General features: G+C 39.8%; 1 protein-coding gene across 3 annotated transcripts in view; it reads left to right on the forward strand.

Annotated features, from left to right (window-relative positions):
• Window positions 1–24612, forward strand: part of PCSK5 (proprotein convertase subtilisin/kexin type 5) — a 336184-nt gene that overhangs the window by 212852 nt on the left and 98720 nt on the right. For all 3 annotated transcript variants that reach the window (XM_075931728.2, XM_025178860.3, XM_075931730.2), the window contains 3 exons: window positions 6101–6218; window positions 7207–7395; window positions 16802–16938. In XM_075931728.2, coding sequence (XP_075787843.2) covers window positions 6101–6218; window positions 7207–7395; window positions 16802–16938 — 444 coding nt within the window. The remainder of the gene's footprint in view (window positions 1–6100; window positions 6219–7206; window positions 7396–16801; window positions 16939–24612) is intronic.

The following is a 24612-nucleotide window of genomic DNA, read 5'->3' on the forward strand; positions in this document are numbered from 1 at the left end:
TCACTAACCCAGACCTGATTCCCTCTTGATGAAATTTGGAACTTTACCACTTACGTTTACACAATTGATAGGCATGTGGGGAGCCACTTCTACTCCTACAGCTCGTCCTAGTCCGGATGAACAGAGTGACTTGCACACCACAGTGCTAGGCATATAAAAACAGATAGTTAGATAACTGTATCCTGACTAAAAGATCCTCTTTCCCCATGAAGAGACTTGTACCCAAGAGCTTTTTCACTTAACCTCAGACTCCAGTGGCAGCATTTATGAAATGAGGAATTTCTCAGCCCAGGGTTTATTTGTCCTCATATGGTATTGGTGATCTTTTTTCCTAGTCTATGCATTTTTGTAGTAAACATTTTCAGTATTTTTCCATAGAGACAATTCAAAAGTTGGTGGAAAGAGCCTTAAGGTCTTATACTGCCAATACTGAAATACCCTTGGAATTTCAAAATAGTACACATATCAATATCTTAGCTCAAGGAGTGTGCAATCAACATGAAGGAATTCTGTGTTAAACCACATCTTGACAGAAGAAGAGGAACTGATCACAAAAGTAAAAATTAATGGCCGCTCAAATACAAATATCAGGATTTGATCATATTTATAATACGCAACACAATAAAGTCTAAATCAACAATATATATATATTTGGTGCTTTAAAAGAGTCAGTTTCACAAAGCTGAAAAGAATTATGAGCCAAAGTCAGCTCTGAGGAAGAATTTAATATGAAAATTATAATTGGGAATTGTTTAAGAATACTTCACTTGGTGCTCAGAATTCCATAATTGACAATGAAGGCTGGATTGTTTAAAATACTGACCTGATTTAGAAAGGAAGTGAAGGATAGAAAGAAGAAAGTATATTGGGAAAAAAGAATCCTGACAATAATGTTGTTCCATTTCTAGATGGAAAGGATAGAATTATTATTTGCATTTCTGTTCTTTATTTGAGAAAAAATGATGATGAAATATCATATAATTCTGGGAACACCTTTTCCATTTCAGTAGTATATCAAGAGTATGCTACTTAAGTTTAGCATTTTTAAATCAGCAGGTCCAGATAGCTTGTATCTAAGAGTATTAAAAGACCTGGCCAATGAGGTCTTTTAAATGCTGGGCCATTAATGTTGTACACAAGCACTGGGAAAAGTTTCAGAAGACTGGAAGAAAGCCAGTAACTGTCAATATTTTAAAGGGGTAAATGGGATGGCCTGGATAATTGTAGATCTGTCGGTCAGACATCAAATGGGGCAAGATAATGCAGCAGCTGATACTGGACTCAATTAATAAAGAATTAAAGTCGAGTAATATAATGAATGCTAATCTACATGGCTTTATGGCAGTTAGATCCTGTGAAAAAAAATCTTTATGGCTGTGTCTACACTGGGCCACTTATTCCGGAAAATCAGCCGCTTTTCCGGGATAAGCTGTGAGCTGTCTACACTGGCTCTTGAATTTACGGAAAAGTAACAACGCTCTACTGTACAAAATCAGCCGCTATTCCGGAAAAACTATTCTGCTCCCACTCGGGCATAAGTCCTTATTCCAGAACACTGTTCCAGAAAAGGGCCAGTGTAGACAGCCCAGTAGTCTTTTCCGGAAAAAAGCCCCGATCGCGAAAATGGCGATCGGGGCTCTTTTCCGGAAAAGCACGTCTACATTGGCCACAGACGCTTTTCCGGAAAAAGGGTTTTTCCGGAAAAGCAGCCTGCCAATGTAGATGCTCCTTTTCCAGAAAAACTGAAAACGGAATAGTATTCTGTTTTAAGCAGTTCCGGAAATTCATGCCAGTGTAGACACAGCCTATCTGTGTTTGATGAGATTATAAATTTGGTTGATAAAAATAATAGCGAAATCTAAGTTTTCGTATCAATACTAAGGCATTTGACTTAGTACCACATAACATTTTGATTAAACAACCTAGAATGATATACAATTAATATTGCACACATTAAATAGATTAACAGATGGCTAACTGATAAATCTAATTGTAAAAGGGAAATCATTGCCAAGTGTGAGGGTGTCTAGTTGAGTCCCATAGGTATCTGTTTCGGGATATTTTTATCGGTGATCTAGAAGAAATCATAATATCATCACTGACACAAAACTTGGATAAGTGATTAATAATAAAGTAGACGGATGATACAGAGTGATCTGGATCACTTAGTGAACTCAGTACAGGCAAACAATGTGTGTTTTAATATGGCTAAATGTCATTGTGTACATCTGGAGCAAATAATGCCAGCCATACTTACATGTTGGGGCACTCTATTGTGGGAAGCAGTGACTGAAAAAAAAAGATTCGGGAGTCATGATAGTTAATCAGCTGAACATGTGTTTCCACTGTGATAGCATGGCCCCAAAATCTAATGCAACCTTTACTTAACTTTAATAGGGTTCAAGAAAAAACTAGATACATTCATGGAGGTTAGGTCCATCAATACTTATTAGCCAAAATGGATAGGAATGGTGTCCCTTTCCTCTGTTTGTCAGGGGCTGGAAATGGATGACAGGAAAGGGATCACTTGATGATTACCTGTTCTGCTCACTCCCTCTGGGGCATCTGGCTTTAGCCACTGTCAGCAGACAGGATACTGGGCTAGATGGACCTTTGGTCTGACCCAGTATAGCCATTCTTATGTTGTTGTTATGTAAACCTTGGATGCATAAACAGGGGAGTGTCAAATAGGAGTTGAGAGGTTATTTTACCACTGTATTTGGTACTGTTGCAATCACTGTTAAACACTGTGTCCTGTTCTGGTGCCCACAAATCAAGGAAAATGTTGATGAAAGAGAGTTCAGAGAAGAGTCACAGGAATGATTAAAGGATTAGAAAACACACCTTTTCACCATATACTGTAGGAGCTCAATCTACTTATCTTTTAAAAAGAAAAGGACTTGATTACAGTTTGTAAGTTCTTACATGGGAAACAAATAATAATGATTTCACAGAGAAAGGTATAGCAATCCACTATCTGGAAGATAAATTCAGACTGAAAATAAGGTATACATTTATTTCAGTGAAGGCAATTAATCATTGAAACAATGACCCATTGGATGTCTTTTTTTCTAAAAGGTCTGCTCTAGGAATTATTTTTGGGAGTTCTAGGGCCTGTGTAACACAGGAAACTAAATGATCATAAGGGTCCCATCAGGTCTTGGAAACCATACACTGTGAACCTGTTTGTTTTATCATGAGAATATTAGCTACTCAGTCACTTATAAGAGCCATGTTTTAGCTCTCTTTAAATGCATGGTTCCATTCTGTGCGCCCTTGAGTTTGGGACTACTCAAGGCAACTGTAAGAATAAGAGTTCATTGAATGCACGTTGCCCTAGTTTACACTAGGGACTTATTTCTAATTGACCCCCTCCCCCCGATCGACTTTATAAACAGAGTGTCCACACTACCAAGCCTGTTATTTTATTTATTTTGAACAGGCCACTTATTTCAAAATCTGTACTCCTGCTTTTCTTGGGAAATAACACATTTCAAAATAGTGTTAGCGTGGGTGCTCTGGTGCCACTATTTTGAAATAACTACTCCCCACATTAATTTGAATTGATTACTCCCCGGTGCTTCCTGGGGCTCTAAGTTGAGGTAGTATGTCCACATTAATGGAGCCTGCCTCAGACTAATTTCAAGGCTTCCCTGTACTGGGGACACACAATTTCAATTCTGTAAAATTGGGAGTTATTAAGTCAAATCTAGTTATTTTTAAATAGTTTCCTAGTGTAGACATGGCCATTATGTCTCAAAGGATTTTCCATTCAAAAATGCTCTTCAGTTGGCTGTTTCAGCCAGCATTAGATATTGTCAGATATTGTTAGATATTTGGAAGATGTGATCATTAACATCAGATCAATTTTATACTTTGAGCTGTCATTTGTTTAACAGGATTGCGGGGCGAGAGGAAGGAAGGGTTGTGTGGGGCGGGATGTTAGATGTAATCCTTTAAGTTCTGGTTTGGGTTTAATTGGAGGCTGGTTTCATATACCTTCTGCAAAGTATACCTTGTTATGTCATGTTAGAGATGAATATAGCATTTATGTTTTTTCAGATGGTTTGTCTGTAGTTCTGTCTGTGGTAGCAGTCCAAACTGATTTATTGATGCAATGTTGTGATTTAAAAGTACTTGCTTCCTTAATCTTCTACTTCTACTACCTCTACCCAAAAAAATCTACCAAATATATAGATTTGTACAGCTATAGCAGATAGTCACTGAGGTTTGCAGTCCCTTTTAATTAATCACTTGCCAACTCCTGTTTTGATTGGAACAAAAAAAAAAAAGCATGACTGATTAACACGTCACCGGGTGACATGTTCAATGCATGCTGTGAAGTTGCGTATTGCTGACCATTTTAATTACCAGACATTTTATGTTCTTTATTTTTTCAAAAAAAAAATCAGTTGCAGCTTTCTACCCTTTCAGAGTAGGTATGCAAAGAAATTGACATGCCTGAGAGACAATGGGATCAAGTTCATATTCGCAAGACTCTCACATTAAAATGTCAAAACAAAAGTTTGCAGGGCAGGAAAGAAAATCTGTCTTACATCTCATGGCCTCCATATATTTAATGCATCAGGGTTCAATTGTGGCTTCACCTAAAACTGGGGAAGATAATATTTTTAAGCTTTCTTTTGAGATGTCGAACTTAATTACCATTTATGGCAGGAAACTGAAATTCTCACACAAAGGAAATTCTTTACAATGAACAGTCTGCAGCACGGTCACTTTACACTTTAAAACGGTTTGTGTTAGAAATGCAAGGAGTTACACAGTTACATCTTCTCTGTTGGTTTCATTGTCCCTGCTTCTCTTAGGTGTGCAGAAGCAATGGAGCAAGGAACTTCCCCTCCTCTGCTTTGCACCCTGTGCAAGGGCTAGGCATGACTTTCACCCTCCTTGTACACACTATCCCAGGAATGGAGGGAAGAGCTGGCTGGCTGCAGAGAAGGAGCATACTGCACCATCTCAACAAAAATGAGGCTACATCTACACAGAAAAGCAAGGAAGGGATTGTACCAACATCTAAATGCCAATAGGGTTGCCAGATGTCTGGTATTTTTGCCTCCTGTCAAGTAAAAAAATGTCAGAAAATACTGGACACCTAAAATGTCCAGTATTTTCTGGTTATTTTCCCTGCCAGGAGGCAAAAATACCAGACATCTGGTAACCCTGTGACACACTTGGCAACTGGGCCCAGTCTCCAGCCTCTACTCACCCTCTCCCCCTGGGGCCCCCAACACCTCCCACCCCCAGACCCTCTGCTTACCTGGTTCCGCAGGGAAGCTGCATTCCGGCTTGGTCAAGAAAACAAAATGGCCACCGGCAAAAAGCCTAAAGACCAAGGGGAAGCAATGCTTTCCCTGGGTCTTAGTGCTCAACCGTTCCCCTGTTCCTATCTCTATTCTGACTCTGCATGTACTGAAAGGGCCAGGCTGTTTTATTTTTTAACTTTTTTTTTGCCTAACTCTTGGGGTCCTTTTTTTTTCCTCAACAACTTTGGTCTCCCTTCTACCCTGCCCCCCCCAACGAATTTTTTCCCCAGTGCTTTTTTTGGGGGGGAGGTCAGTATTTTTGGTTAAACCATCTGGCAACCCTAAATGCCAAAGTCTGGGCCTGTGTAAATTGCAAAAGCACAGAGAGTCAGCCACCCTCAGACTATGGCTATAATAGTAGCTGTAGTTTTGAGTCATTTGAATACTCAGAGATCACACACTTCTGGCTGCTTCCATCTATTAACATTTTTTTCAGGTTTGTGGTAGAAGACTGGGCTGAATTCCATGGAATGCTACTGGGCAATTCGGTTCATGATGAAGCAGTGCAAGCTGGGATCTGTAGTCTCCATAGGCCATGTCTGCTGTGAATATCTGAATAGCTGCAATATGTTCTGTTTTGTGCAAATTAGATATAGCTCTTATTGCTAGAGCAGCTCTTGATGAGGAAACTTTGGGTGCCTCTGATGAAAAGAAATGAAGACGAGAAAATGAAGCAAGAGCCTGTAGCTGATGACTACAATAATTAATGATGCATCTCTTAGCAAAACAGCCATGGGCTTTGTTGTGATTGTAACCACTCTGTTTATATCTGACAGTGAGCCATCTCTATGGATTTGGACTGATGGATGCTGAAGCTATGGTGATGGAAGCAGAAAAATGGACAACAGTTCCTCAACAGCATGTGTGTGTGGAAAACACAGATCACCAAGCCAAGTAATACATGTTGTAAATGGTGGTTCATATAATTCATGTAAAGGAGTTGATACAGTACACCTTTCCTTGCAGTCTCTTTGAATTTGCCATATGAGAGCTATCTTGCCTCTGGTATATCATAAAAATGTAACTCAGAATGGACATCGAGAGGACATTTAATCAGTCCTCCCATGTTACAGTCAGGGATGCTAACACCTAAAACTTATGCTATGTACTACCAGAAAAGGGATCAGTTTAAGGAATAACCCAAGAAATTTAAGTATAAAGGCAGACTGGGTGATGCTGGGCATTTGTAGGGGGGAAAGGAGTCTCTGGATTATTAGCACAGTATCCATCCCCAGGTTGTTTTCATCAAAGAGCTGTTTGCAGAAAGTGTTTTTGTCGCTTCTGTAAAGCAAGTTTGTGGTTTCAATCCAGTGTCCTCGTCATTAAAATTTCAGTCACAAAAAAATAAGCTCCTTTCCACTCACTTAAAGGAGATCTCTGCAAAACATGATGAGGCACATTGGCAGGACAGTGCTGGGGGGAGTTTGATGTTCTTTGTGGCTACAGAACAGGCTGGGCACATACAGTGAGAAAACAGTCTTCAGATGCACTTCCAAAGCCCTAAACTGACAAAAAATGAATGATGTATTGAATGGGCTAGATCCTCGGCTGCTGAAAATTGGCACATTTCAGGGAAGCTATGACATTTTATACCAGATAAGGATCCAATTCACTATTAATGATATTCACAATCTAATACATAATAGTCAATATTACTTAACCATGGAGCCAGGCATGACATTTTCTGATGCCATCATCAAACCTCCGCTAGTCACTAATAGCTGTCCATGCCTGGTAACTAAGATAATGCTAACGTTTTCTACTTTAAACTAAAAATTAGTACTCTGTCACTGACCAATAAATGCCATATAAGGATGATTCAATTCCATTCTCCAGAGTGCAAGCCTGAAATAACTTTGCTATTGATCTCTATTTGTTACAGAACGATACGGCCCAACAGCCAGGTCTACTCAGTGTACAAAGCCACTGGCTGTTCAGATAATTCCAACCACCATGTGATCTACTTGGAGCATGTAGTTGTGCGCATCACTATCACCCATCCTCGGCGTGGAGACTTGGCAATTTTCCTAACCTCTCCTTCCGGAACAAAGTCGCAGCTATTGGCTAACAGGTACAGGAACACTATGCAACTTTGCAATTCAGTCAGAACCTGGGGTGAGATGGTAGTTTACACAGAGAAGAGTCAAATAACCCATGCAGGTGTGTTAACACTCATAGGCACCTAATTACTTTGTTGGAGAGTTGGAATTGATGGGGGAAATGAAGCAGTTATGAGCAGTGAGGACTATAGTCAATACTGTATTAGGAAAGGACTAGGGCAAAGCTGTAAGGCTGTGTCCAGACTCAGGGGTTTTTTTCGAAAAAAGTAGCCTTTTTTCGAAAAAACTTCACCTGCATCTAGACTGCAGCCGCGTTCTTTTGAAATTAAATCGAAAGAACGCAGCTTTTCTTTCGACGGCGGTAAACCTCATTTCACGAACAATGAACAATTGGAACCTGGCTACTTCAGAGATGGCCTCAGAAGTTCAAGGCATCTGAGCCTTTGTAGCTGCATTCAGATAATGCAGCTACAAAGAACCAGGGGTCAGCTCTTTGACATGGCCAGCAGAGCATTCATAGTGGCAGAACACTAGCTATGGAGGTCCTTGGTGAAAGAGACAGATGGACTCCAAACATGGTTTTGTTCAGATTGAAGTGGAAGACTCACCTCACTAAAATCTTTCCCCAGGAGAGATGTCCATAAATACTTTTAAAAAACCCTTAATTGCATATAAATTTGCACATAAAAAGAAGAGGGAAAACACCCTTTGTTCTGAATTCTTTAGCTTCATCATATTTTCAGTATTGAGATACCACTGTTATCAGTGCCTTAGAATTAATCTGCATGTGTCATACAGAACTTATTTCTTTGTTGATTCATACAAAGATGGATTCTGTCCTTCTAAACAGTTGCGACTTAGGTTTGGTTTTCTGTGTGGAGGTGGCTCTTTTTTCTTTTTTATCGTGTTTTTGTGCAGTGGTTCTTCCATGGAAGCTTCAAGATGAAAAATGTTAAAATAGTCCAAATAAATATAACCAAATAAAATAAGTTGGTATAAACCCTTGGGTTTTACTAGAGCTTACTTTAGCATCCAACCTTTCATGTGTCATAGCTGACTCATTGCTATGGGAGATAAAGACATTCCAGTGTTCACTGCTCACCTCTTGTGATGATTAATATGTCATACGGGTACAGAATTTAATGCAATCATCCTATTTGTAACCCTTGCTCCTTTAAAAGGCAATAATTTTCTGAGCTTGCAAGTGAGAAAGAAATGATGTAAAAGATATATACGTACAAAGCATGGAAATGCAAGACTGCTTCCCATCCTACATGGTTATCAGAATGCTAACCTCAAAACAAAGACTCTGAAAAGGCCTTTTATGTTCTGCCCTTTTCCAGAAACAAATTATTCATGAAAGAGCAAATCCTATCACATACAGACACACCAACAATCCCTTTCTCATGCAGACTTCTGAGATGTATTAGCTTTCCAGTCAGATTCAGTTAATATCAGTTCACAGCTCTTAGGAATATAATAAATAATATCTGTATTTTGGGGGAGCCAGGATTAGCAAATGAATTACAGTCCCTAACAATCCTTTCCTTACAATGGAGTTCAAAAGTGGGTGCTTTCAGATTGTTGGAAGGTTTTATTTTCATACATGTTTATTTTCATTTAATAGGCAGAGAATAAACTCTACAGTTTAGGGACACTAAATATTAGTGAGTTGAGTATGTACTTTTAAATGTCATTTTGTCATACAGGAATGAGTTTTGTTATGATATAACATCTTTAGCTAGGGCAAAGTGAAGCAATGCTTGATTCTTCATAGGGTGTGCCTGAATAAATCCATGCAAGTGCACAGGTAATATAAGGATGCCTCGGCAGCAAATCATTTGGGGTTTTTCTACAGACAAATCCCAGAGGGTGCCATACATAGCTGCTACCTGACTGAGACACTTTTCTCAGATTTACAAGAGCGTTACATGCACACGCTCATGATTAATAGCAGCAATACCAGCTGTTTTTACTGAATGCAGGAAAAATCTCATTGCTTCACCATTACTCATCTGGTTTTAATTTGAAACAGTTTACTGATGAAATATCTTAGAAGTGCAGATGTACATTTTACATGTGTGTGCTGCTCTTATCCAGCACATGTAGATGAAGATTCACTTTATAGTTTCTACTGCATTGATGAGCAGGTTACCCCCAGGCAATAGCTGGTGTTTTTTTCCCCCTGAATATTTTGTTCTTATAATGTTGGCACCCCCCAAAATGATGTCAGGAAAAAAAACTTGTTAGTCGGAGGCTCTGTGGATTCCTTCACAGGCATTTGGTAAATTGTCACTGGCTGCAGCTTCTTATGCATTCTTTAAAAACGGCATTACAGGGAACATCTGCTGTGCTGTTTGCAAAGTGCTAAACATGATTAAATTGGATGTACTGCAAAAGAGGAAAATACAGGCTCAGAGAGTACAGGCTGAGGCTCGGCTAGTCACAAAAACTACACTTGAACTAAAGCAGGACAGAATCCCCCTTTCAAAACAATTGCCCATTGGATTTGGCAACACACACTCAGAAGGGCCTTGTATGCTGTGAACTCACTTGTCTCTCACCGAAGTCACCACTTGCTTTAAATTACATCCTTTACATGTAAAACAGCTGCTGTCCATTAGGACTGTGTAGCTGAATGCCTTTAAACCATGGGGTGGCAAAATTCCAGACCCTTATCTTCATATGTTTACATCGCAGTGACATTAATAATACCTCTTCCCAACAACAAAAAGATGTGCTTTCCATTGCTGACTTTTCCTCTAATGAAATCTTTGATATCAGTACATTTTGTTAATAAAATCCTCTGCCAAAAACTCTCCATCTCTGACTAAATATGGGGTCCTATAAGCTGGTGTCACTTGCAATATCATTTGATAAAAATTCTTGGCGATTAGAAATGGAAGAGGAAGGCTTTTCCATATATAAGGCTATTTAGATTTCTGGAGGGCCCCATCCATCATTGACACATTAAAATCTACTCTGAAAATATTTCATAAAGGGTTGCATTTTAGAGGTAAATTAGAAAGAAGAGGAGAGGACACCACCATTTTTGATGCTGAGTGACAGCACCCAGAACCCCTCTCCAGTAACACCCTGAGTGACTCTCTAGCCGTATCATTAAATACATGAAAAACAAAAGAATACAATCACCTACCTGTACCCAGCCCATGAGGATGAATCAGCATCTGGAATAATTATGTCCCACCTTAGACCGCTGTTTTGCACAGCCTCCTTTAGCTTTGCCGTTTCCTTCCCCCTTGCCGAACAGACATTTTTCCATTCCTTCTTCTCAATGCAGTTGCCTCCCTCCCCCATCCCAGTTTTTTTCAAAGTTGTACACTAGTTGTTTTGCTGTGTTGGTCAGCACTAGTCTTGCTACCCCCCAAACGACTCTGAGTGCTTCTCCTGCTGTAGCTGACAAGGATAAAAGTCTTGTGCCATGCATTAAAATTGTTCCCAGCAGGCAGATAACAGATGGAAACTAAATAGGTTCAGGAGTATTATGAATGTTAGTGATGCGAGAGATCCAAACAGCATCAGAAAATAAAAACATTTAAAGTAGTAGGGGAGGGATTTTCTTTTGCTCTTTCCAACTGACACTGAAGTTGAGTTCTTCATGAGGAAGCAAGTGAACTACTGCAAATGTCACCGTCCTCCTTGTTATTCTAAACCCTCTCTTGGAAGATACCCAAATTTGGGCTTGTAAGAAGGATGAAGGTCAGTAGAGCCTACCTCTGTAAAGACACAGGCCTTGTAGATCTGACACTGAAATTGATGCTGGATAGGAAACCTGTGTAATCCTCACAGGACTAGTGTACCTGCAGCTTTCAATCAGCCTTAACATTCAATACTTAATTTCTGATTCAAATTAATGTTAATTGAAGCTGGATTCATACTGAAAAGTGGAACGGGGGAGTAAAGGAAGTATAAGATGACAAATCAATGGAGTAAAATTTATGATCATACTGAATGCCCCAGTAAGTATATTAAGAAGGAAGAAGGGAACGGAATAAAAGTTTGTCCAATCAAGAGATGGCACTGAATTATTTTGCTCCCTCCCCCTGATTTGTCTCAGCTGCTCAAGATGAATGGTCACTTCTGTAGCTTTGGGATCACTGGGCCCAGTTCATTCCTGGTATAATGCCATTGACTTCGGTGAAGATTCACCAGGGATAAATCTGACGTACTTAATGTACTGCTTTATGTCTGTCTCCCTAGATTTCCTATCCCTATTTTTGCCTGAAACAAAGCACCCTCCTGGCATACCTTAGTGGATATAAAGACATCCATATTGTGGTGCTGTGTTTCTGCATACATCTGCACCAGGGGCTTCTGAAGGTTTCCTGCAAATTGGATAGAAAAGTGTGTTTTTTAAATGAATATCCATTAGGACAAAGAGGGCCCTAGTGCACAAGGTGGAACCTTGAGTCCTGACACATATGATCAAATGGAGATGGACCCTTGCATACTAGTACCTCTAGAATCTGGGTCAGTTCTATATAACAAAGATGAGGCTGGCTATAATCAGGCCTATTTCCTTCCGTGTACTTGGTATCTTTCTTCACCCGTCCTATCAGCAGAGATGGCACATTTACTCTTCAGATCAAAATGTATTGAGGTCCACGTTGCCTCATAAATTAGCTTAATTAATTAGAGTAAATGTAGGAGATGAACTTCAAAAGGCAAGAGCTACAGAAAACAAAATCTTTAGAGAGGATAAATATAATAATCTACTTTCTTATGGAAGATCCGTTTAACATAACAGATACAGGTGAGAAGTTTTTCAAGGCAGGTCTACACTGCAGGCAAAAGTCAGCTTACAGTACGCAATTTCAGCTACATAATTGACATACCTGGAAACAATGTACATTCAACTGAGTTTCAGCACCGTCCCTATAGTGGGAGGTCAACGGGAGAGATACTCCCGTTGACTTCCCTTACGCCTCATGATTGTGGGGAGTGCCAACGGTGATGGGGGCACCCTCAGCATTCAATTTAGCACTCGACTCAGAAAATCAAATTCCAGAATATCAGTTGCCACAGCATCAAACTCCATTGCAGTGAAGACATGCCCTCAGAGTTCCTATCTGCTGCCAGACCACTTCTTGGGAACATTTGTTCCAAAGAACAAATGCAAATGGGTGGCCTACTGCTTTGATTAAGCCAGATTCAGCTGTCTGGAGTTCCTCAACAGTTACTTCTCCCAGCTGACAGGCAGTTGCTGGGGCCCCCTGGAGAACAGCTGTTCAGAGAATAGTTTACCCAAACCTCTTCAGGTGCAAAGCTCAAGAAGGCACTCTGCAGTGTTCAAAATACTAGTTCAGCTTAAGCCTTGTGCCTATTAGCCCGGCGTGCAGGGACCACTTATATGTCAAGTTGCTAATTTAGGAGGACTGGAGTACATCATAAACAAAGAGCTCTGCAGCAGAGGATAAATAGTCCCACACCTCCAACTGCTATCACCACCACACATCAATCATTTGGGTGTGTGTACATTTTCAGACTCTTAAAACAGTGAATTCAATCTATATTGCCTGGTTGTGTCTCATGCAGCTAAAACTTCAAGGATAAAAAAGGACCAGAGGAATAAAAAATTATATTATCTGACTGAGGTGGTCCTCCCCAAAGTCTAGCCCCCAGAACCCTCTTCTGTTATAGAAAAGAGGAGGGTTCAGTTTGCAATCATGAATTAACCATGGCTTGCTATTTTTCTGTGTGGGTTATTGTGTTTTATTGTTGGTATTGTTGCTTTTGTTTTTTGGGGTTTTGCACTTAACAGTTCAAACCATTTTCATCTTAGATCTTGTAGATGAAACTGTGAGGGACTAGCCTTGTGTTCCCAGTTGTAGAATTTAACTGAAAGTGGATACCCGTCTGTCTCTGTTGCTTAAATGTAATTGCAGATTAATATTTCTGTTTCTAATTAAGCTGGTAAATGGAGAGGAGATACTATTGTTAGTGGTGAGACCTAGAAAGAGATAATCTTATTTTAAGAAAATTATTATTTGGGTATACTCTGTGTGTGTATATTTACACATACACACACCTACGTCACAAACAGACCCATTATTTTTCAATTTTAAATTAATTTAGACCTGCACATATTGTTAGATGAATGTTACAGGAACAAGTAGAAGTGTTGTAGTGGCTGTAAGCACATCTATAGTTGTTGTACATGTCTATATGGCACCCATTGAAATCTTAAACTCTACAACAATCTATAACACTTATTAATCATTTACTAATTCTTTGTAAGCTATTCATAAATATACCTTAGCATGAAGTGTGACCCAGTAATTGAATCCATCAAACGTATGAAAAAGCATGAGTTGAGTTTTAGTGACTCAGTGCCCATCCCATCCCTCTCCCTCTCCCCAAATCCTAATCAGTTGTATGATTTCTTTTTGTGTGAGAGAAAGTGATCCTAACTTTCTGGTAAACATTTCAGTGCTTAACACCCTTACATGAGAAAAACACAAACACCTTAGTATGCCACACGCATTGTCCTTTTTGTAAAAGATCCTCATAAATATGCAGAGCAGCATAAAATACTCATACAGGAGAATGCATATAGCTCTCATACAGGAGAGTTCACAGCTGTGCCTATACTGCATGAACTCAGCACTTTCACAAACTCAAACTCACCATTTTACTCCTTGCAAACTCTTTTTCTTTACCAACTGATGTGATATATTCCTGTGGCTTGATGACAGTGTATTCATTTGTAGAATAGGTGAGGATGAAATAGAAAAATACCAATAAACCCCCTGTTTGATAACTACAGTACCTTTCCAATAGGAGCTTGGTAATCTGTTCCTTCCAAAATTAGCCCTTTCCATATGAAACAGTATTACAGTATTCCCCAGTAATGATCCAACATTTGAATGCTTACAGCATTAATGTAGAATTCTGTAGTATATTTTAATTAGAGGTATTATTGAATATCTGGGACCAGGGCTAATTTTTGGACTTAAAAGTGACTATGGTTTTAGATAGGAGTAAAAATATAATTGCATTTTTAAATACGACACTTTGGATGGAATTTAGATAAGCAAACAATATAAGTCCAAATATCTGAGGTGACAGAAAATGTAATTGCCACTGATCTGAAAGGCAAGGTTGATTACAATCTCCTCTAAAACACAAATGTCATGGAAAATCTTGTACTAATCCATAGTAAAAATGTCTTGACTGACTGACACTGTTTAAAAATAATATACTGTGATAGTATCAGTTATTTATTGAGTTACTGTACAAATCAGCACGATATTGCATGGCAACCATATTAGGTCTATTGAAAACCAACTGTTGCGATCATTTAATTTGAACCTCCCTACTACATATGTGGAATGATAACTAAATAAGGAATCTGGATTGCTGCAGTAAATTGTGCATGCTATACTAGCAAACATTTGTTTGCAAAATCTCTTGTACTCAGATAACTAAATTGATCATAATACAGAATGGACCAAATTCTCTGCTATATTGTAGAACAATTCCAAGGCCATGTCTATACTAGGAAACTTTTGAAATTATGATTTAAGAACTCCCGATTAAACAAATTCGAACTTGCATGTCCTCACATGCATCAAAGCATCAAAATTAATCCGAGTCAGGCTCTGTTAATGTGGACGAACTACTTCAGACTTGGAGCCTCAAGAAGCACTCTGGGGAGCTGCAGGAGTGTCACCCGGAGGTCAATAAATTCGTATTAGTGGCCATGGGCCATCCACACTAACATTTTTTCTAAAATACTATTTCAGAGTTAGCATTTTTCCTTGCGAAAAGCAGGAGTATAGAATTTGAATTCTGTAGCCCATTATTTTGAAATAATGGCTTAGTAGTGTGGATGCACCGCTTGTAAATTCGAAAGTGCGGTGGGGGGATTATTTCTGAATAAGGTCCTAGTGTAGACCAAGATCAAGGGAGTTAGGGAAATAGAGGACTTATAGGGTTAGGACTTACGTATTAAATTGTGTGAGCTTCTCAAGAGGAAAGATAGCCTATTTTTGTTTGTATCTGGAACGTCTTAACAATACTTTGCACAAAGTAACGGCATTAAAATTGCATGCAGCTTTCACAATTTTTTTGCACACTGTGTTAATTCACAACTTTTTTAAAAAATGAGGTTGAAATGCACTCAGAGATTATAGGATAGACTCAAGTGATTTAAAGGTTGGTTTGTTTTGACATTTATATGAATAAGTTTTGCTCTCTTTAAGAGAAAATTGTGGTAAATCCGTTGACTCAACAATGGTGCTATGCCAGTAGTCAGCTACTGTACAAATCTAATTTTATGAAATACACTTAAGCACAGACGTAAGCCATGGAATCTCCATGCATAAAGAGTGTGAATAAAAAGATACAGCTAAATGTAGTGTATGTGATTCTGACAGTATATGTGTGTTTCCAGGAAAGGGGGAGAGAGGTCTGAAATTATATATATTCTCTTTAAGCTGAACTGTACCATTTATGAGACAGCAGTCTCTATTCCAGGGAATCTCTCGTCAATAGCTTTGGAGCACCAGGCAGCACACTATTAAACACTGAAGAGAAGTGTGTCTTCAAAATCTCATTAATAAATTCCAGGTTTAGGTAATAAAATCTTGAGCCAGTCCTCCCTGCGGATCAGCATCAGATTGCAAACTCTAAACTGGATTTCTACTAAAACACACTGTAATTCAGACCCATGCCATAAGTAATTAAATTACTATAAAGCTGTTAATAAGATGAAAACATATGCCAATTAGTCTCTGCAGTCTACCAAAACTAGACTCTGTCAATCTTTTGGATATAGCAATATTTAAATCATTTGAAGTTTGATACAATAAACTCTCAGTTACCTTTGCTTTGTTCACAAGCATCATGCACACAGAATCTATTCTGCTCCCAACTACAGTACTCATGTTGTATTACTCATCTAGTATTCCTTATTTTCTTAACCCTCAGTTCAGTATTTCAACCCAAAACTAGGGGGAAAAAAGAAATCTCTTCACTTAAAAATGATGATGATATTTTTATCTGACTCATGCTTTCAGAACAAAGGAAATGTGATTGTGTTCTGTGTACTTTTTTCACGGTGTTGATTTTATTAAACTGCACTGGCAGTTTTAATTTGCAATGAATACATTTTTATTCTCTCTTGCATTATATGAAACAACAGCATATAGAAGAGTCTTTCCCTCCCCTGCATTGACTTGGTCTCATTAGAAAATGGTCTCATTAGATAAGTTTGAAATAAATGCTGCAAAACTATCATAAGTGCAGTGTAAATGCTTAGATTAGATACGCTAATTAGTTTAAATAGTCTTCATTTATGAGAGGGCACACATGAGGATTGAGGATCACTGATGAAGGCAAAGGCTTGTTTTCTTGTTCTTCAGTGTATATATAATACATGATTGCTTTTCCTAGGTTATTTGATCATTCCACAGAAGGTTTTAAAAACTGGGAGTTCATGACTACTCATTGCTGGGGTGAAAAAGCAGCAGGTGACTGGAAGTTAGAGATTCAAGATACACCATCTCATTTGAGAAACTTCAAGACTCCAGGTATGAATTTATTCTTAGCTAGGCTCTTTGATTCAGAAGATTATGTTCAGTTGCATGCAGTATTTGGGCTAAACTCTGTACTCATTTATACTTGAGCAGACCCACAGATTTCAGTGGGATTGCAAAGAATTGGAAGCAGAATTTGATGTTGTGCTTCACTTCTACACTATTATTATTTATCTTCTGAGACCCATAGCTCATTCTTATTATGAACCTACTTCTGGTTTGTGTAGAAAATATTGAAAAGAGAAAACTACTACTTCCTTTATCACCACCAAGTGAAAACTTGCCATCTCAAGGTATAAGTTGCACTCAACATCTAGACCGCATCAGGCTTGTGCATTTTGGTAGCAGAAACAAACTATTTTTAGTATCTCTAATAAGTTACCAAGAAAAACTTTAAAAAAACAACAAATAGTCTGGTGGCACTTTAAAGACTAACCAAATATGTAGATAGTACCATGAGCTTTCATGGGCAAAGCCCACTTCTTCAGATGACCGGAGTAAGAGTCAGTGCTTGAAAACACAAAGGCTATGTCTACACTGCAGGCTTCTTGCGCAAGAATTGTTTTGCATAGGAGTTCTTGAGCAAAAGGTCTTGCACAAGAGCACGTCCACACTGCCATGTGCTTTTGCCCAAGGGATGTGTTTTTGCACACGAGCGTCCATGGCAGTGTGGACGCTCTCTTGCGCAAGAAAGCTCTCATGGCCATTTTAGCCATTGGGATTTCTTGCGCAAGAAACCTCTGTTGCCCATCCACACTGCCTTCTTGTGCAAGAGCTCTTGTGCAAGAGGGCTTATTCCTTGTCGGGAGAGGAAAAGCTCTTGTGCAAGAAGCCCTCTGTTCTGACGCTTTACTGTAAATTTACTTGCGCAAGAATGTACATGCAGTGTAGACTCTCTTCAAGTTTTTGCACAAGAACAGCCATTCTTGCACAAGAAGCCTGCAGTGTAGACATAGCCAAAGGGATTTAGAAACAAATTTTCAGAAAGAGAAGCCCAAGAGTGGTACCTGCAGTTGTATGCCTGCATTTTTAAAGCAGATAACACAATTGCATGTGGAAAGTGATAAAGACTGTCTGAGTTTGAGCTCCCCAGATCCTGAGCCACCTTTGCCTCAGGCTAATGAAGGCCACTCCCCTCATTTTGTCTGATAAAGCTGTGGGCGATTTCTGTCCACACACTTGCTCTAATCAATACAAGGAGGGAAGTGGCCTTTGTGAGTTCTCCATCAATAGAGTACTGGTGTGAGCCTCCCTACAGGTGAGCTGTACCTGCTTTGAGCTTGCTTTGTGCTGTCATGCACCTGACAAAATGTCCCAGACCTTTTATTCTCCCACTTTTGAATCCTATTCTTGGATAGAAATGTGTTTAACCAAAGCCATCCTTAACCATACACAGAATACACAGCTGCATAGGGCATCCCAAAATTTGGGGCATTGCTGGCTCTTAGGGTCCATCTACCTGCCTCTTTCTATCCCTGTTCTGTGGCTTCACTTCCTCCAGAGATGATCTAGTTAGAATCATAGAATCATAGAATAATAGGACTGGAAGGGACCTCAAGAGGTCATCGAGTCCAGCCCCCCGCCCTCAAGGCAGGACCAAGCTCCGTCTACACCTTCCCTGACAGATGTCTATCTAACCTGTTCTTAAATATCTCCAGAGAGGGAGATTCCACCACCTCCCTTGGCAATTTATTCCAATATTTGACCACCCTGACAGTTAGGAATTTTTTCCTAATGTCCAATCTAAACCTCCCCTGCTGCACTTTAAGCCCATTACTCCTTGTCCTGTCCTCAGAAACCAAGAGGAACAAATTTTCGCCTTCCTTCTTGTGACACCCTTTTAGATATTTGAAAACCGCTATCATGTCCCCCCCTTAATCTTCTTTTTTCCAAACTAAACAAGCCCAGTTCATGAAGCCTGGCTTCATAGGTCATGTTCTCTAAACCTTTAATCATTCTTGTCGCTCTTCTCTGTACCCTTTCCAATTTCTCCACATCTTTCTTGAAATGTGACGCCCAGAACTGGACACAGTACTCCAGCTGAGGCCTAACTAGTGCAGAGTAGAGCGGCAGAATGACTTCACGAGTTTTGCTTACAACACACCTGTTGATACAACCTAGAATCATATTTGCTTTTTTTGCAACAGCATCACACTGTTGACTCATATTCAACTTGTGGTCCACTATGACCCCTAGATCCCTTTCCGCCATGCTCCTTCCTAGACAGTCGCTTCCCATCTTGTATGTATGGAACTGATTGTTCCTTCCTAAGTGGAGCACTTTGCATTTCTCTTTATTAAACCTCACCCTGTTTACCTCTGACCATTTCTCTAACTTGCTAAGGTCATTTTGAATTATGTCCCTATCCTCCAAAGAAGTTGCAACCCCACCCAGTTTGGTATCATCTGCAAACTTAATAAGCGTACTCTCTATCCCAATATCTACATCATTGATGAAGATATTGAACAGTACGGGTCCCAAAACAGACCCTTGAGGAACTCCACTTGCTATCCCTTTCCAGCAGGATTTAGAACCGTTAACAACAACTCTCTGACTACGGTTATCCAGCCAATTATGCACCCACCTTATCGTGGCCCTATCTAAGTTATATTTGCCTAGTTTATCAATAAGAATATCATGCGAGACCGTATCAAATGCCTTACTAAAGTCTAGGTATATGACATCCACCGCTTCTCCCTTATCCACAAGGCTCGTTATCTTATCAAAGAAAGCTATCAGATTAGTTTGGCATGACTTGTTCTTCATAAACCCATGCTGGCTATTCCCTATCACTTTATTACCTTCCAAGTGTTTGCATATGATTTCCTTAATTACCTGCTCCATTATCTTCCCTGGGACAGACGTTAAACTGACCGGTCTGTAGTTTCCTGGGTTGTTCTTATTCCCCTTTTTATAGATGGGTACAATATTTGCCCTTTTCCAGTCTTCTGGAATCTCCCCTGTCTGCCATGATTTTTCAAAGATCATAGCTAAAGGCTCAGATACCTCCTCTATCAGCTCCTTGAGTATCCTGGGATGCATTTCATCAGGACCTGGTGACTTGCTGACATCTAACTTTCCTAAGTGATTTTTAACTTGTTCTTTGTGTATCCTATCTTCTAAACTTACCCTCTCTCTGCTTGTATTCACTACGTTAGGCACTCTTCCAGACTTCTCGGTGAAGACCGAAACAAAGAAGTCATTGAGCATCTCCGCCATTTCCAAGTTTCCTGTTACTGCTTCTCCCTCCTCACTAAGCAGTGGGCCTACCCTGTCCTTGGTCTTCCTCTTGCTTTTAATGTATTTATAAAAGGTCTTCTTGTTTCCCTTTATGCCTGTAGCTAGTTTGATCTCATTTTGTGCCTTTGCCTTTCTAATCTTGCCCCTGCATTCCCGTGTTGCTTGCTTATATTCATCCTTTGTTAGTTGTCCTAGTTTCCATTTTTTATATGACTCCTTTTTTATTTTGAGATCATGCAAGATCTCCTTGTTAAGCCAAGCTGGTCTTTTGCCATATTTTCTATCTTTCCTACACAGCGGAATTGTTTGCTTTTGGGCCCTTAACAACGTCCCTTTGAAATACTTCCAACTCTCCTCAGTTGTTTTTCCCTTCAGTCTTGCTTCCCATGGGACCTTACCTACAAGTTCTCTGAGCTTATCAAAATCTGCCTTCCTGAAATCCATTACCTCAATTGTGCTGGTCTCCCTTCTACCTTTCCTTAAGATCATGAACTCTATTATTTCGTGATCACTGTCCCCTATACTGTCTTCCACTTTCAAGTTCTCAACTAGTTCCTCCCTATTTGTTAAAACTAAATCCAGAACAGCTTCTCCTCTGGTAGCTTTTTCAACCTTCTGAAACAGAAAGTTGTCTCCAATGCAGTCCAGAAACTTATTGGATAGCCTGTGCCTCGCTGTGTTAGTTTCCCAACATATGTCTGGATAGTTGAAGTCCCCCATCACCACCAAATCTTGGGCTTTGGATAGTTTTGTTAATTGTTTAAAAAAGGCCTCATCCACCTCTTCCACCTGGCTAGGTGGCCTGTAGTAGACTCCTAGCATGATATCACCCTCGTTTTTTACTCCTTTTAGCTTAACCCAGAGACTCTCTACACGGCTATCTCCTACGTTCATCTCCACTTCAGTCCAAGTGTGTACATTTTTAACCTAAAAGTGAAAGCCTGCTAGACGTATTAGCAGAACATTGAACCTATGAAAGAGCCATTCTAACAGGTATATACTGTCTGAGTTTACTGTGTTAGTCTACAGATCTTAGTTTAAAATTTGCTTTAAAAATATTTCAGTGGTGTGTTGCTGAAGATTATAAAATCACATCTCTAAAAAAAACCCACTTCATTCTGCCCCCTCCCCCATCTGCCATTGGGCATAGGAGCATCAGTTAAATAATTCTGGGCCCTGTAAATAATAAGAATGGCCCTGTGTATAGCCTCAGAAGATTTCCTGCTTTTAATTCCTGTTTCGCACATAGGTATTACTATGTGGTCTGATCTGACACTAGTTATGCAAATATCCAAAATATCAATACAGTTAGAGCAAAGAAATGGAGATTTAGTCTAGAATTTTCAGAAGGGCCCAAGAGAGTTAGGTGCCATCTTCTATTGACTTGCAATGTGAGATAAGTACCTAACTCTCTTAAGTCTTCTGAAAAAAATAGTCAGTCCTAAGTCTCATTTACAAAAGGATATACTACAAACATAAAATATCAGCACCATTGATGAATATAGCTTAGAGTGCTTCCTTTGGGATCTCACATCAAAATAAATTAGATGCCCTCAAATCAACTGTCTGAGGGCATTTAGTTTCTGTCAAGATTTATTTCAATAAAGGTATTAAAGAAGAAAAATTACATCAGCAAGAAATGTAGACTAAAAATGTTCACAAATAACGTATTGAAAATTATTGAATAGTAAAGCTAAATTAATCCTTACTGCATGATTGAAAACACTGAGAATCAGTTCGGTAAATGCAATGCAATAAAGTGGACTATCAGAGTGATGACTAGCCTGTGACATTTTAAAAATGTTCAAAATTCAGAATGAATACTGTAAAAATCTGATCAGGATTACCTTAACTGGGCCCCTCAACTCCATTCATCTGAAGAAGTGGGTTGTGCCCACAAAAGCTCATGATACCATCCACCTCTTTGGTTAGTCTCTAAAGTGCTGCAAGACTATTTGTTATTTAAAAAAAAAATCAGTTACAGACTAACACAGCTACCCCTGTGTAGCTTTTGAACATGCAAGGCACATTAATTTAACTGAGAGTTGATTAGGCCCCTTATCTCTATCCTTTTTCAGTGGAATGATGCCCTGTTTGGCAGGGAGTATGGTCAGATGGAAATCTCTGCAGCTTTCTTGACGCTCCAAGATAAGTGTTCTGAACATCATGCATTAAGCCAGGCTCGATTATACTCTTCAAGTATCACTGCTTGCATTGTTCAAGATTGCACAGCAACAACTATTATTTAATCAGTTTACTAAAAAGGAAGCCCATGAAGTCAATGATAGGCAACCTAATCAATATTTTAATGTTACCACGTTTATTCTTGCAGTAGCCAGAGGCTTGCCTGGCTCCAAGGAATTGATTAAAGCAACTTGCAACAGCACATCATAAGCCATCTCCCAGCCACGTACAGCACAGAGAGCAGTGTATTCCAAACACCTCCCTCCCTCTGCAGTGTCATGTTCCCTATGCTGGATCCTGAGCAAGGCTGGCAGAGAGCCACTCTGGCCATTCTCCATGAGCTCCTTGTATGGGGGCTTTTCTCCAGAGTCCATTCACAGCCCCTTTATGCTTCCGGAGCACTGTAAAAGGGACAAGCCACAGAGAGGACTGAGTCCCACCAAATTTTATTCAGGACTTACATTATTCCAAATACTCTTTAAGGACCTGTTTCTGCAAACTCCAGCCTGAATGAGTAGTTCTGTTGATTTCAATACTTTATACCGTATGAACTGCAGCAGAATTAGTGGTTAATCATCTCCAGCTAGCTCTTCAGGAGGTATTCATGGCCAGAGCTTGACTGAGTTCAGTCAAGCAATAAGGATTCTCAGCTGGTGAGGGTAAGTCCAGTAGTCCAAAGAAAACAGAGGAAGTGGAGCTGAGGAGTTCTCTAGTGGTTGACACAGAGCTATCATAGCCATTTTAGTTGTAGACTTCCACAGCAGGTATACCAGCCCATATATGGCTAATGGGCCATAGCTAGCAGGCATAGTTTAAAGAAGTCCTGAGGCTGCTCTAAACTGTCAGGAATCAAATCAATCGGAAACCACCTCCCTGTCTTCAGGTGTACCCAGTGGACATAGAACACAGCTGAGAATCTGGACCTGGAGAAGTGATTCTTCACAGCCTGGAACTTTGTGTAGCCAGTTATACCTCTGCAAGATGGGTGTAAAACTCCACCAGATCAGTATGTGAGTGTTAGACACTCACTCTGCCTTCACACACACATAAGGGTATGTCTACCCTACATGGCTCCATCGACGTAGCCATGTAGATGAGCTTTGCAGACATAGCAAAATGAAGCAGCAATTTAAATAATTGCCGCTTCATTTACATCAAAATGGCTGCCGGGCTGTGCCGATCAGCTGTTTGTCAGCTCAGCGCGGTAGTCTGGATGCTCGGCAGTCAACATCAAAAGCCTTTGTCGACCGCCCTGGTAAACCTCATCCCACGAGGCATAACGGGGCAGTTGACAAAGGCTTTTGATGTCGACCGCCGAGAGCCCAGACTACCACGCTGAGCCGACAAACAGCTGATCGGCACAGCACGGCAGCCATTTTGATGTAAATGAAGTGGCCATGTAGTGTAGACATACCCTCAGTGACAACACAGGATCTAGGACAGCGGAGAATTCAGGCCCTGGTTCTTTTTGTCCTCCTTAGCATCATCTACTCCCAGCTTCCAGAGTAGTTCTTGCCTCATAATGGACACTGTCCAATAGTACTCCCGTTCAGAAAAGATTTGTCAATGCCTGGCATATGTTATTTGTGGAAAAACTCAGACATTGGGAATGTGTGAATTTGGCCTGGCAGTGATACATCAATGGGAAGACTGTGAGGTAAGCCAAGGTGCATGAGTTCAGTTTAGGATGGTTACCTAGTTTATCAGCACAGTCTGCAATTGATCACACTGCTATCACCACCATATGTGCTTTGTAGTTATGCATGTCTGCAAGTATTTGTTTAGCTCTCAAAAAGTTTGATAATTAATAACGAGTTTTCCTGTCTCAAAATGTGAACAAATGGCCAACCCATGTAATGTTTCTGATGTCATCAGATGCTAGCATTGGGCACGGTATTGTCACATCTGTTAACCGTAAAGAAAAGCAGCATCCAGCCCATTAAAAAAGCATGTTATTTCTGCATTTAATTCAGCAGAATGTATGGGGGCAAAGTGCCGACATATGTTGTCTGTGAATACTCTGATATAATGTTTCTCCTACATAGACAACTGGGGATCAATGTTCTGTACTAAATATAAGCAGGGAAAGGACCTAGACTAGCCAGACTAAATGATGGAATCGGCCAAAAAAATGTTTTAGCTCAAATGTGTAGGATTTAATAGGGTTTATATTATTTGTTATAAATAGGGTTGCCAACTTTCTAATCACACAAACCCAAAGACCCTTGCTGGCCCCACCTCTGT

This window comes from Pelodiscus sinensis, chromosome 6 (assembly GCF_052426305.1).
Source record: "Pelodiscus sinensis isolate ZL-2025 chromosome 6, ASM5242630v1, whole genome shotgun sequence".
Lineage (NCBI taxonomy): Eukaryota > Metazoa > Chordata > Testudines > Trionychidae > Pelodiscus > Pelodiscus sinensis.